The 13,821-nt window shown below is 46.5% G+C and overlaps 1 protein-coding gene across 4 annotated transcripts in view; it reads right to left on the bottom strand.

Moving 5' to 3' along the window:
* The window catches only part of ITPR1 (inositol 1,4,5-trisphosphate receptor type 1), a 104,522-nt gene that overhangs the window by 11,959 nt on the left and 78,742 nt on the right, over window positions 1-13,821 (bottom strand). For 3 of the 4 annotated variants that reach the window (XR_006390858.1, XM_044301011.1, XM_044301013.1), the window contains 8 exons: window positions 11,126-11,249; window positions 10,863-11,050; window positions 7,984-8,167; window positions 6,222-6,475; window positions 5,780-5,980; window positions 5,297-5,407; window positions 2,724-2,819; window positions 1,078-1,200 (listed from right to left, as the gene is read on the bottom strand). Coding sequence is in view for 3 of the 4 variants with exons in the window: in XM_044301011.1 (XP_044156946.1) it covers window positions 1,078-1,200; window positions 2,724-2,819; window positions 5,297-5,407; window positions 5,780-5,980; window positions 6,222-6,475; window positions 7,984-8,167; window positions 10,863-11,050; window positions 11,126-11,249 (1,281 nt within the window). In the remaining variant the exon portion in view is untranslated. The remainder of the gene's footprint in view (window positions 1-1,077; window positions 1,201-2,723; window positions 2,820-5,296; window positions 5,408-5,779; window positions 5,981-6,221; window positions 6,476-7,983; window positions 8,168-10,862; window positions 11,051-11,125; window positions 11,250-13,821) is intronic. The other variant, XM_044301012.1, reaches the window with a different exon arrangement.

The raw sequence follows: 13,821 nt of genomic DNA on the forward strand, positions 1-13,821 counted from the left end.
TATATATATATATATATATATATATATATATATATATATATATATATATATAATTTTTTTTAAATAGATACAGATCTGGCCTGCCGATCCTTCTATGTGGGTGCCCCCTCCATTCACAGGACATTGCCCCAAGACTAGCACAGATACAGAAAACACTACGGCGACGGGTCGGCTCTTTAACATAATCCTAAGAGTCCGATATGTCTGCAGCAGCTGCCCTGCTTGTTGATGGTTTCCAACTAGATTTAAAAAATAAAAAAAGTTGAAAGATTAATACCTCAAAGAGAACCTGCCACAGAGACCTCAGATTCATTCACCATGAAGGAGACCGGGTTTGGTGGAGTGTCACTTTATGTCCAAACCACTCTAAATATTAACCGATTACGGTCACAACCCTCCATTACCCAACCTCCACAGTGTCTTCTTGTGTAGTTTGCAGGTTCCCCACATCCCTCTCCTAAAACCGTAGGGCAAAGATGTAAACCCAAGACTGAACGGACATGAGGGATGCTACTCATTCTCATTTAGATACTTAAAGAGCCTTAAAGGGGTAGTCCAAGGTTAGAAAAAAAATTAATAAAAATAAGATAAAATAAATGACTACTCCACACCTGTCCATGGATTAGGTTTGTTCCATCAAGGTGAATGCAGTTCAGCTACAATACCAATGTGCAAAATTTGGACAGATGTGGTGCATTTTATATATTTTTTTCTCTGTACAAGCCCTTAAAAAATAAAAATAAAACAGCAGCCACGATAACAGGAGGCGTATATCATGAGACCACAACCCTGGAAGGGGATTTTTTTTTTTTAATAAGGTGAACATAAACCAGCACAGATTGCCTTCAGTTCTTGCTCAGCGCAGCAGAGTTCCTGTGCAATCCCTGGATGCGCGCCCAGTGTGGAAGCGGCACAGCTCTACCCGTGTGTGGCAGGGCATGCCTACTACATGTGCAGAGAGCTGGCGCACCCACAGCCTTACAATACTAGGACACGGTGTCCACAGCGAAGCTGCCTCACACCGTCCTCCCGATTACACAACAGCCGACACCTCGTGCTCTTATATAAGAAGCCCACCTGATGTGCCAGGATGTAAATATTGTGGCCGACATTGCGAGGAGAAGCAGCGTGATCCTCACCGCTCTCCACATCCTCAAACTCCACCTCCCCCTGCAGATAAGCCTTCTTAATCACCTCCACCTGAAAGAGAAGGGAGAAGGAGATCATCTCCATACAACACAGGCAGAAAGGATGCGCAGCATAAAGGGCCCATTCACACCTCCGTAGTGTATTGCGGATCCACAATACACCCGCCGGCACCCCCATGGAACTGCCTATTGTGGACAAGAATAGGACATGTTCTCTTTTTTTGGGAGCCGCAGACCGGAAGATTGGGGCCGCACTCCAGAGGGCACATAGTGTGCTCTCCGCATCCATTCAGTCCCCATGGAGAATGAATGGGTCCGCACAATTGTGGAACGGATGCGGACGTGTGAATGGAGCCCAATTGTTCTCCAGAAGGAGGTCATGTCCCCTGTAAAATGCAGGAAAAAAAACTGAATTCATGATAAAATTAGATGCACGGTTCAGCAGACAGCATCACACATGATCACATTAGATAAACTGCTCTGTAGACATCATTTATAGTTTCTCTGGATATTATTACGCAGTTAAAGGGCATCTGTCAGCAGTTTTGTACCTGTGACATGTGCGCTTGGCATCTGAAGGCATCCGTGTTGGTCCAATGTTCCTATGTGCCCGCATTGCTGAGAAAAAGGATGCTTTAATATATGCAAATGAGCCTTTAGGAGCAACAGGGGCGTTACCATTACACCTAGAGGCTCTGCTCTCTCTGCAACTGCCGCGCCATCTCTAGTTTGTTTGACAGGACCGGGCAGTGTGTGATCACGCCTACGAGTCAAAGTGCAAGGGGGGCGGTAGCTGCAGAGAGCTATGCCTCTAGGTGTAATGGTGACGCCCCCGTTGCTCATAGAGGCTCATTTGCATATATTAAAACTTCATTTTTCTCAGCAATGCGGGAACATATGACCATGGGACCAACACAGATGCCTTCAGCTGCCGAGCCGCACATGTAACAGGTCCGGTACAAAACTGCTGACAGATGCCCTCAAGTCTTAACTGTCTGGAGACAGATTCCTGCTTGCCGGCTGTGAGGATCGTCCAGATGAAAAAAGAAACGTCCATCAGATCCTCAGCCACAGGTTTGAAAATATCGTGGCCTTAGGCCTCTTGCACACGAACATTGTGTGCCCATGTATACGAGTGTGCATGGGCCGGTGCCAGTGTATTGCGGGCCGCAATATGGCCATGGGCACACAATGTTCGTGCGCAAGAGGCCTAAGGCCACAAACGTTTTCTATATTTTTTTTGCGGTGGGAATGGATCACAGACCTGTTCAAGTTGAATGGTCTATCAGTCCCGGCCGCTGCCTGTGCATTGGGGACCACAAATTGCGGTTCCCAATGCACGGAACGGATGCACAACGTTCGTGTGCAAGAGGCCTAATAGAAAAAAAAATAATAATCAATCATGGACTTTCTGGAGGAGAAATACAATGTTTCCAAAGCAAAAACCCAACATGGATACAATTTAACAACAGAACTGCTATAACATCCAGATTATGGGCCGGACAACATTTATAATAGCTTCCAGACCGTAGCCAGGATGACCCCCCCCCCTCCTCCCCCCCCCCCCATACTCACCAGCTCTTTTGGCCTCATATTATACAAGATTCGCTCGGCGTTCTCGCTGTCGTGGCGGCTCTCCATGATGGCCAGCAGCAGCTTGGAGGCGTTGTTCTGCAAGAGAAGACAGGAGTCTGGAGACGCTGGACCATGCAGATCAGGGCTTTATCATAACTGTACAAGACGAGGCACAAAGTGACTCGTACCTCACTGATGTTACAATGGACTAAGGCCTCGTTCACACTTCAGTGTTTAGTCAGTGATTTCCATCAGTGATTTGTGAGCCAAAACCAGGTGCGGCTCTAAACACAGAACAGGAGCAGATCTTTCCCTTCTACCTCATATCTGTGGAGGCTTTACTTCTGGTTTTGGCTCACAAATCACTGATGGAAATCACTGACCAAACACTGAAGTGTGAACGAGGCCTAAGAGTCTGGAGACGCTGGACCATGCAGATCAGGGCTTTATCATAACTGTACAAGACGAGGCACAAAGTGACTCGCACCTCACTGATGTTACAATGGACTAGATGAATTAATAGATCTTTAGCCTACAGACTATGGCCAGAACTCAACACTCCAATGCTAATAGACTGACAAGCATGATATCGGCACGTCATGCTGTTCTTTCAGGTTTTCTATATATTCCGCCACGTTGGAAAGCTGGGTCATCACCAATATGGCTGCCATGCAGCTCCTATGTGTATTCCCCAATGTCTAGAACAGGGATCAGCAACCTCCGGCACTCCAGCTGTTTAGAAACTACAACTCCCATAAGAGTTAGAAGAACAGCCAAGCAGGCTTGCATGCTAGGAGTTGTAGTGCCGAAGGTTGGGGATCCCCGGTCTAGAACAAGAGGGTTGCCCAATGATACAGCCACCCTCACCCGACTGCTGCGTATACATGCAGAACTAGAGGTTTAGGTTTCTAGGAAAGCTGGGTGACGATCTCATTGCCATCATATTGCTCGTCACCCAGAAGGATATAATGAAACTGACTTCGGTTATTATTATTTTAGGGGGCAAGTGACATTTCGGGACACAATATGAATGCATCTGAAACATGCTCCGTGACTTCACACAACCCTGGGCTTGGATCTGATTTTGTGATCTGCACAACCCCTCCAGGGCTCGGGCGGGGCCGCCATCTTCGGATTGCTGTAAATCTTATATAATCTGCCCCTTTTCTTCTGTAGGAATGCATTCGGACTTTCAGGTGATTTCCCAACAATTGAGGAAATGCACATTTAATTGAAATACAATAAATGCAAATGACGGAAGGTGACGGGTTGGATGAAATCCAGGAATATTGCAGCTGCTCGGCGCCGTCTCCGGACACCAGATTTCACTCGCCACGTCCAGCGGTAACAACGCGCTCTCTCTGCAGACAGGTATCATTACAGGACAGGGTTACATAATGGCCGCATTGTGCCAAGCCCCGACTATGTAAACGATGAATTGGGAGTTCCTGCTTAGTAACAAATCCTTGGCAGAAGCAGCAGGTTTAGGATTTGTCAGCTAATTGAGAAGCAGCAGCCTCGTGGATCAGGAATACACCGCACTATCAGGAAGCGAAGCGCCATCTGTACAATGTACCCAGCAAAGCGCACAAAACGTGCCAGCCTTGTCGACTGTCATTAATATTTTTTTTATTTTTATTTTATTAGTAAATCAATTGAAAAAGTTTTAAAGAAAAAGTTTGTTTTTTTGACCTGGCATCAATGGCACCTGGCATGGTGCTGGATTATCAGATTTTCTGGATTATTGGACCATCATAGGAAAGTCCATAAAAGCTAATAAATCATAGTTCCCCAGTGATTGTTTCATGTATAACGTAATGTACCTTATTAGGCCAGACACAGATGGGCGAGTTCAGTGCGAGTGCCCGTTCTGACAGGATCACACAGCATTATAATGATTTGTAATGGTTCATGCACACGGCCGTAGGCGTTTTGCGGTCCGCAAACCATGGATCCCAGCCAAAGTGTATGCCGCTTTTTTTTTTTTTATGCTCCTGCAGAAACGGACAAGAATAGGACAAGCTCTATGTTTTTTACGAGGGCGTGGATCGGACTTACGGATGTGCTGCTTGCATCTTTTGCAGCCCCGCTGAGATGAATGGGTCGGCATCTGATCCACAATAAACGCGGATCAGATGAAGACCAAAACTAGGGCCGTGTGCATGAGCCCCAAGGCTGTGTGCCTACAGAGTTAGGCTACGCGCACGCGCCTTTTTTTGTGGTCCGAAAACTGCGGCCCATTGTAGAAATGCCTATTCTTGTCCGTTTTGTGGACAAGAATAGGACATGCTATATTTTTTTTGCGTGGCCACGGAACGGTGCAACGGAGGCGGACAGCACACTGAGTGCTGTCTGCATCTTTCATGGCCCCATTGAAGTGAATGGGTCTGCATCCGAGCCGCCAAAACTGTGTCTCGGATACGGACCTGATCTACGATAGTGTGCATAAGAGGGGCTCACTATTCTGTGCAACTCCATCTTTACCCCAACGATATGTTATGTGCCTAACGTATATGCTGAATTGGAGATATTTGCGTCCGGATGGAGACAAAAAGTTCTGGCGAAGTCCCCACCTTGAGCTCTAGCACCAAGTCCATCCTCTTCCTCCCCAGAGGGTTGATGTCATTGAGGATCAGTGCAGTGATGATATCGATGCCGTTGGACTCGTGGGTCGCTATGCAGTTCTGCAGGTGAAGAGGAGATTTCGTTACTACAGGTACACAGGGTTACAAACTTGCAGGACACAAGCAGCCACATTTACACCGGTGCCCAGGGTGCAGTGCCAGCCACGCTCCAGCTTTCGAAGCACACACTGTGCAGGCTGGCAGCCCGAGGCATGTCCTGACACCCTGAGCAACAGGTTACATAACAGCGGAGTTACACAGAGTTCCAGGAAATCACCCAACACGTGCAACATGTCCCAGTCAGCCCAGTTACGCAATAACCCTGCACAAAAGTGAATCGTATTGGTACAATGCTCGGGGGCCAATCCCATCTAGGAATCACTGCGTATGTAGGCATTGCCACAATCTGGCGGTGGCCCCCTCCCTCGTCACCTGGTTTTCATGGCATGGTCCCTGGCAGTACTCAGTCAGGCTCTCCAGTGTCTGGTTAATGAGGGCGACGTTCTTCTCGTTGATGTATAGTCCCAGGAGGCCAAGACCACCGGTTGTGCTTCCACAGATGCAGTCAAGGAACTGCAGGGTCTCGCAGACCAGATTATAGTTGGTTTTGTTATTCTGGCAGCGCAGGAAATTCTGTAACAAAATGAAGAAAGAAAGTAACAAAAGTGACGAAAGAAACTATCCACCAATTTTTACCCAGCAGGACACTTTCCAAACTATAAGATTCCATTCCTGCCTCCATCAAACCTCCAATATTGAAATGCAGGGGTCACAAGCAATGGCGGAGACCCCCAATGTAATACTGGAAAGATCTAGGAGAGAAGGCCCCATAAACCTCCATACATGTGCAGACATGCGATGTTGGCTCCTTCACCTGCAGGTCTCGGTTGTGGTTCTCACAAAGCAGTTGCAAGAAGCGCAGGATCGGCTGCATAATGGTGATCACAGCGCTCATCTCCAGATCATCTTTTCCCTTCTCTGAAGCTGCCAGTCCACCATCCCCAGAAGAGAAGTGATCATCGGGGTCTGCCTCCCTCCGGAAAGTGCCGAAAGCCTTCTTGGTGGCAACAGAAGCCTCTAGAAGCTGCTCTTTGGCCTCCTCTGTGATCTGGGGGCTGGATTCTCGAGCTGGTCAAAAAAAATAAAAAAAATAATAATACAATCTATCGCATCAAAAATTTTAAATAAAGCAACTTTTCAATGATCTTGGTTGAGAAACCTCTTAGGCCTCTTTCACACGGGCGAGTTTTCCACAGGGGTGCAATGCGTGAGGTGAACGCATTGCACCCGCACTGAATCTGAACCTATTCATTTCTATGGGGCTGTGCACTTGAGCGGGGATTTTCACGCATCACTTGTGCGTTGCGTGAAAATCGCAGTATGCTCTATATCATGGATGTCAAACTCATGGCCCTCCAGATGTTGCAAAACTACAACTCCCATCATTCCCTGATAGCTGTAGTATGCCCAGGCATGATGGGAGTTGTAGTTTTGCAACAGCTGGAGGGCCACGAGTTTGACATCCCTGCGAGTCTATATTGTGCGTTTTTCACGCAACGCAGGCCCCATAGAAGTGAATGGGGCTGCGTGAAAATAGCAAGCAAGTGCGGATGCGGTGCGATTTTCACGCACTGTTGCTAGGAGACCCGATCATTATTATTTTCCCTTATAACATGGTTATAAGGGAAAATAATAGCATTCTGAATACAGAATGCTTAGTACAATAGGGCTGGGGGGGGGGGGGGGGTTTAAAAAATAATTTAACTCACCTTAATCCACTTGTTTGCACAGCCGGCATCTCTTCTGTCTTCTTCTTTAAAGGAATAGGACCTTTGATGATGTCACTGCGTTCATCACATGGTCCATCACCATGGTAAAAGATCATGTGATGGACCATGTGATGAGCGCAGTGACGTCAAAGGTCCTATTCCTCAAAGAAGAAGACAGAAGAGATGCCGGCTGCGCGAACAATTGGATTAAGATGAGTTATTTTTTTTTTTTTTTAACCCCTCCAGCGCTATTGTACTAAGCATTCTGTATTCAGAATGTATTGTTTACCCTTATAACATGGTTATAAGGGAAAATAGCAATCTACACAACGCCGATCCCAAACCTGAACTTCTGTGAAGAAGTTCGGGTCTGGGTACCACATTCAGTTTTTTATCACGCGCATGCAAACGCATTGCACCCGCGCGATAAAAACAGAACGCAATCAAAACTGACTGGGGTACCTACGCGGGGGTTTGCCGCAATGCATCCGGACACGCTCGTGTGAAAGAGGCCTTACAGTCTAGTGTACACAGACCATGGGTAGTCTGATCCTGCAGTCATATCACCTTCCATCTGTCCCCAACTTGTAACCTAATCAATGTAAACGTGGTAAAGTGTTGGAGACGTGGATAAGAGCAGGAGATGCCTACAGGATCAGTAACCACGGAGACACACAGGTCTGCACAACAGCTGTAGACACAAAATGGTCGAAAATATATCAAGGTTACTTACAAAGTCCCTTCACTTTGTGTCTTGAGATGCATTTATAATTTTGTACATTAAAATAAATTGAGTGCAAAAGTCAACAGACCCCCCCCCCAAAAAAAAACCAAGACATTCAAGACCATTTCATGGTAAACACTCACCTGTCTTCCGGTGCGGAGTCTCCCTCTCCGAATGCTCCTCATCCCTCTTCTTGCTCCCTAGATCACTTGTATTCACAGTGACCGTGGCTTTAATTTCTTGCTGCGCGACTTTCATCCGGTCAAAAAAAACTTTGAAGAACTTCTCCGATTTCTTGTCCTCGGTCAGCCGGCAGAAGAAGGAATGCTGCAAAGTGCGGAGAGCATAACGTTATGTCAGCGCAACACAAAGCAACAGTGCCCTGATGTAACAGACGCATTCCGGACCAACAAATGGGGTCCAGGAAAAGTTACCAAAGAGTTACTGCCCCGCCGTGAGCCGACACGCGCTGTATTTGTAGGGAGGCTCAGGAGCGCCTGCTAATCCAGGATCTGAGAGGACCAAAGTATTATAAACCCTTTAATTTGGCATCTATCTTGCAAAAATTAGGGAATATGGAAGGCACTCAATTAACTGGTATCGTCATGAAGATCATGCATAAAAAAAAATATTTTAAAAAATAATAGTATTTTATTCAAAAGGACCTTTAACTTTTTTTGGCGGATCCATTGTAACAATGCCTAAAACGGAAAATAGGACATGTTAAAAATAAAAAAAATACACTTTTTTTCGGGGCTACGGAACGGACATACTGATGTGGACAGCACACGGTGCACATATTTTGAGGACCCATTGAAATGAATGGGTCCGCATCCTATCCGCAAAAAATAAAATAAAAAAAATTGAACAGAAACCAACGATGTTCGTGTGCATGTAGCCCTAATCTAAATTCCACGATTATATTAATATATGTATTCAGCTGAAGAATTTTACTTCTCAATGTGAGATTGTTGGCGGCAGTACGCGATAATCACATTGCAGAAAATTGAAAAGTAATAAAATACAGTAAACCCCAGTATAAAAAGAGGGAAAAAATAAAAAACACACTGGGGTATACTCTATTTTATTATTACTTTTCAATCTTCCTTCTGCAATGTGATTATCGCGTACTGCCGCACTATACTGCTCACATCGAGAAGTAATATATGATCAGCTGAAGAATTTTAATATAAAATCGTGGAATATACAGATTAAGGCTACGTGCACACGAACGTTGTTGGTTTCTGTTTTTTTGCGGATAGGATGCGGATCCATTCATTTCAATGGGTCCGCAAAATATGGCATACGGATGTAGACTAATTGACACGTTTTATTTCTGATGAAATTGAAGACAAATAAATAAATAAATAAATAAATAAATAAATAGATAGATCGGGAAAAACTATTAGATCTGTGGGGGTCCTGAAACTGGGACAACCACCAATAAGAATTGGGACCCCATGGAGGTCACCCAAAATGAAAGGAGCAGTCAGGCATGTGCGTGGCTGCCCCCTTCATTTCTATGGGAGTTCTGGAGGTCGAGTACAGCGCTCGGCTATCACCAGAACTCCCACAGACATTGAGTGGCCAAGCGCATTTCAGGCCTCCATGTGGTCCCCATTCTCGTGATTAGTGGGGGTCCTAGCAATAGTACCCCCACGATCTAATAGTTTACCCCTATACTGTGGATGGGATATAATGTTCAGTACCCGAATACCACTTTAATCAGGATTTAAAAAATAAAAATGTTTAACCCTCCACCTTCTTCAAATATCTCAGCCTGCTGTCAGTGAACAGCTACATACTTGTAAACTGAGGCTCAAAAACCTTGTACAGATCCGATAAGTGCAACAGCGCAGAGTTTTCAGTCTACACAATCCTAGACCCCGCACCCCAAATCTCTCTAGGAGGAGACCTTGTATCAGTGTAAGTAACATGTAAAACCGTCAGGGCCTGGAGGGAGTACAACTGTAGCAAATAAAAAAATATTAGGGCCCAACAGGTTTTTAGCTTCTGGATGCAACAATGCATGTTTCCATTTACTGAAAGCAAGCAAGGGTCTTTCAGAAAGTTGCAAAACTTTTCATACAACTTTCAAGCCTCCTTTAAACACCCCCTCCTCCTCCAAAATGTGCCCGTGGGATGCACATGGGGTGGGAAAGCCGATAAATATAGTGAAGTGAGGAGCTGCTCGGAGGGTGAAGGGAATATACCAGACACCTCTATAAACAGGAACAGAAAATCCAAAGCTGCCAGGATCTCCAGGGGGACAACAGTAGCCATGGAAACTGCCTCTGTTCCCGACTGCAGCTCGCTGACGCACGCAGCACAGCCTGACACAGGGAGAGAATGAGGCCAGCAGCTCATTAAACCTCCTGCCTGCAGCCAGCAGATATAAATAGCCCTTATGTAACCTCCTGCTGCTGCCCGCCGAGCGTGCACACACCTATCCATCCCGGCCCCCCTCGCTGGGACCCCTGGAACCATGAGAACTTTTGCTTTTAAAGAATTAATAAAACATTTGTTACAATCACAGATGTTACATTGTAGCCTGTGGGTTCATAATACAACTTCTGCCACTTCTAGGAAGACACCAAAAAAAAAAAAAAAGTTTGGCCTCCAAGTGTTTCAATGACAAGTTGCTTCCAGGATTACAGCAGTCAGGTAGCGGCACATCATGGATGAGAGGATCTCAGTGGCGCAGCTTTGCTCTTAACTTACAGGAAGAAACCTGCTAAGTTTTATTCTCGTTTCTCAAGTTGATAACATGATGCATGGAAATAGTTTTATAACATTCACATCCAGAGCTGCATTCTTAGTCGACCGTATAAATTCACTGTACATATAGTGAACCAGCAGGGGGCGACAGAGCAAGTCCTGCACAAACCTAGAACCAGCGCAGGGGAAGCCCGAGATCAGCCAGCAGGAAACCAGCATAGAATGCAGCTCTGGATGTGAATGGAGTGCAAGTTATTACATCAAACAACATGCCAGATAAAAGCGACACAAGGTCCTGTCTAACCTGAATAGTGGTGTTGCCTCCCTCAAGCAGGGCTATCGCAAGGAGGATGCTCTCGTGGAAGACCCGGTCACTGGTAGCATTCATGATTAGGTCAATCACCAGATCCGATGCCCCTTCTTTATCCAGATGACACTGAACATCAGCCAAACTCATCTCCCCTCGGCTTAGGCCCACCAATCCTACGGAGGCTACAGGAGGCATGCAGTTCAGGGAGAATAAACCAAAACCAGGTCAAATTTATCAATAAACATAACTCCACTTACCTCCACTGCCAGATTTTCCACCACCTCCAGGAACATTCCCATAGCTGGTGAGGCTTTCCCGTCTTCCGCCATGCCTGACATTCCCATAGTAACGGTTTACCAAAATCACCCGTAGAGCTTCACCCTGTTGGAAGACATGGCAGTCAATGCTTGCCCAGAAGAGGCACGTACAGGACCCTACAAATGTGCAGGCCACCCGGTTCGAGCCCAATAGTCTGCTGAATGGTCAACAAAGGGTGCACAGACCAAGACACACTCAGATATGGGGTACAAGAAGTCAACAAGCCCAAATCTGAAAATGATCCTAGAAGAACCTTCTGAACACCACAGCAAGACATCAACAAGAATGGACATAACGACCACCAAACTAGTGACCAACAGGCCAACGGCCATACATACCCGCCTGATATCCTGCAGCTGCCTCAGAGGCTGGGCCTGGCCAGAGTCCTGTGACTGGGCAGAGATCAGATGTAAGATACCTGGAGAACCCTACAGAGATGGGAGGATGTGGAGATGGAGGCAAACTGGGAGGGGTCCGGGGTACAAGATGGGAAATTCACCTGTAATCCAGTGCACTCAGTCCGAGTCCCTGGGCATGAAACCTTTTCATTTAAATGGACTAGACAGATCAGGTCCCCTCCATGGCGCCCATGTTGCCCCAAAAGGCTATATAGATGGGTTCCCTTGTTTAGCATATATGGAGGCTTTTTCTGAACCCCTGTCAAGTCTTCTTTCCCTTCCAGTCAATGGTCATTCTGCAGAATTACCTGGTTACTAGGGTGCAGAAACCGACAATGCATGCAAAAGACTGACCGATACATTGTAACAACCACAGGTTGTCAGACAGGACTCCTGGGGGAGGCAGCCATCACCCTGTGTCATTGCTCATCTCAGGGTTATGCACACATTTCGTTTTTGTCCGCATCCAATCTATATTTTTTTGTCAGTTCCGTGGTACCCGCAAAAAATATAGAGCATATCCTATTCTTGTCTGCATTACTGAAAAGGATAGGACTGTTCCATTATAGGCCAGAAGTTACGTTCCGCAAAAAGGTACACAGAACGTATCCGTGTTTTGCGGACCACAAAAATGGCTGCACCCCTGGGCATGAGCCCTTAAATCAGATTTCTTTCTAAAATTAGATTTGGGTGGAGAATCTGGTCAGTAATTGGGTCAACAAACCACAAGAAGTTGAACATCCGAGGGAACGATGAGGCAATCAGAGGGCAAAGGATTTTGGAAATCCCCTGCTATGGGAGGGCGTGAGGCAACCTGGAGACAGGATTTTACTGCAAGTCTTGTACGGCACGAGACAGGAATGTGAGCGGTGACGAAAGAGGGTCACCATGACAAAGGCGATCACCAGGAAAGGAGGAGAAGGAGACCTATCCTTGCAAAAACATCCCATCTCTGTGCCCCAAGCTCCTTGGGACGGCCGAGTATTTAACACTTGACTTGAAGAATAGGGAGCCTTGCCGGATAGCAGGAGTGCAGGTGCCAGCGGTGCCAGCCACAGCCACCAGGGGAATAATGGATTTTTAAATAATTTGCTGCTTCCATCTCATTTTAATAGGATGCTCCATAATGACAGAGGGGGAACATGAAATAGCAGCACAGCAGGGAAGGGGTTAACCTCCCACTCGCACCAGATCAATGAATCAGCAGGAAAGTCCCTTCCACAGAAGAGGGTGGGAAAGGAACATCTGGACCTCTGAGGGATCAGCCGTGGGTAGACACGGCCTCCGTGCCAAGCGAGTTTTCACCACCGGAACAAGGCTGCACGTCTCCCTGGTGGCAAGGGGCCAGCTACAACTCCCATCAGCAGAGGACGCTGGGAATAGGAGCTAGAAGACAGAAATTGCATCGCTGATTTGCTGGATAAAAGATATATTCTATATAATTTTTTATTTTATTCCCCCCCCCTCTATTTATTTATTTATATTAGTTTTCGCAAGAAACTGGAATACTGAAGGAGAAAGCCGACTTGTCAGGTTGTTGCAACAAGTTCGTGACCCATCAAAACGACGGAACCACTCGCCTGGTCGCTCCCCTGACAACTCCCTCTAAAGGGCTAGGCGTCTATTGGGAACTTGCTGTGAAGGTCACAGCGATGCATTATGTAATAGGCTCATGTCTGGCACAACATCAGAAATAAAAAGGGTGCACAGCCATGATGGCAGAGGAAGACCATGGCAGCCTGGGTCAAAGGCTGTGCCACCAGGAGGGAAACTCCACTCATGCAGATCATACTTTTCAATCTCTACTCTAGTCACAGCCAGAGCTGCATTCACAATTATTCCAGTTGCCCATTACCTATAAGCAGTGCATTATGAGCTCTTAGATTGGCAGTCATTTTCATGGTCAAGTAGCAGACGTTTGACTGCAGCTCTGGATGTGACTAGAGCAGAAAACATGATGTACAGGATCGGACAGCGGGGATTTGCTTTAGCAGGAGGTGATCTGCCAGCGAGAGGCTGCTGCATTTAAGGACTGGTGTGGTATAGGATCCACATCGGCCATGAAACAGGAATACGACGAAACCCTCGCTCCACGTACAGAAACCAACCCAGCGATTACAATTTCGACAAAACTGGAGCGATATAAAGAAGCTTGTGCCTCTCGTCTCCCCGATTAGTCATCGGTTGATGATCTGCCAATCAGAAAGGCTGCCCTCACAGATGTCTGACACGTGCCC

Source organism: Bufo gargarizans, chromosome 7 (genome assembly GCF_014858855.1).
Source record: "Bufo gargarizans isolate SCDJY-AF-19 chromosome 7, ASM1485885v1, whole genome shotgun sequence".
Taxonomy (NCBI): domain Eukaryota; kingdom Metazoa; phylum Chordata; class Amphibia; order Anura; family Bufonidae; genus Bufo; species Bufo gargarizans.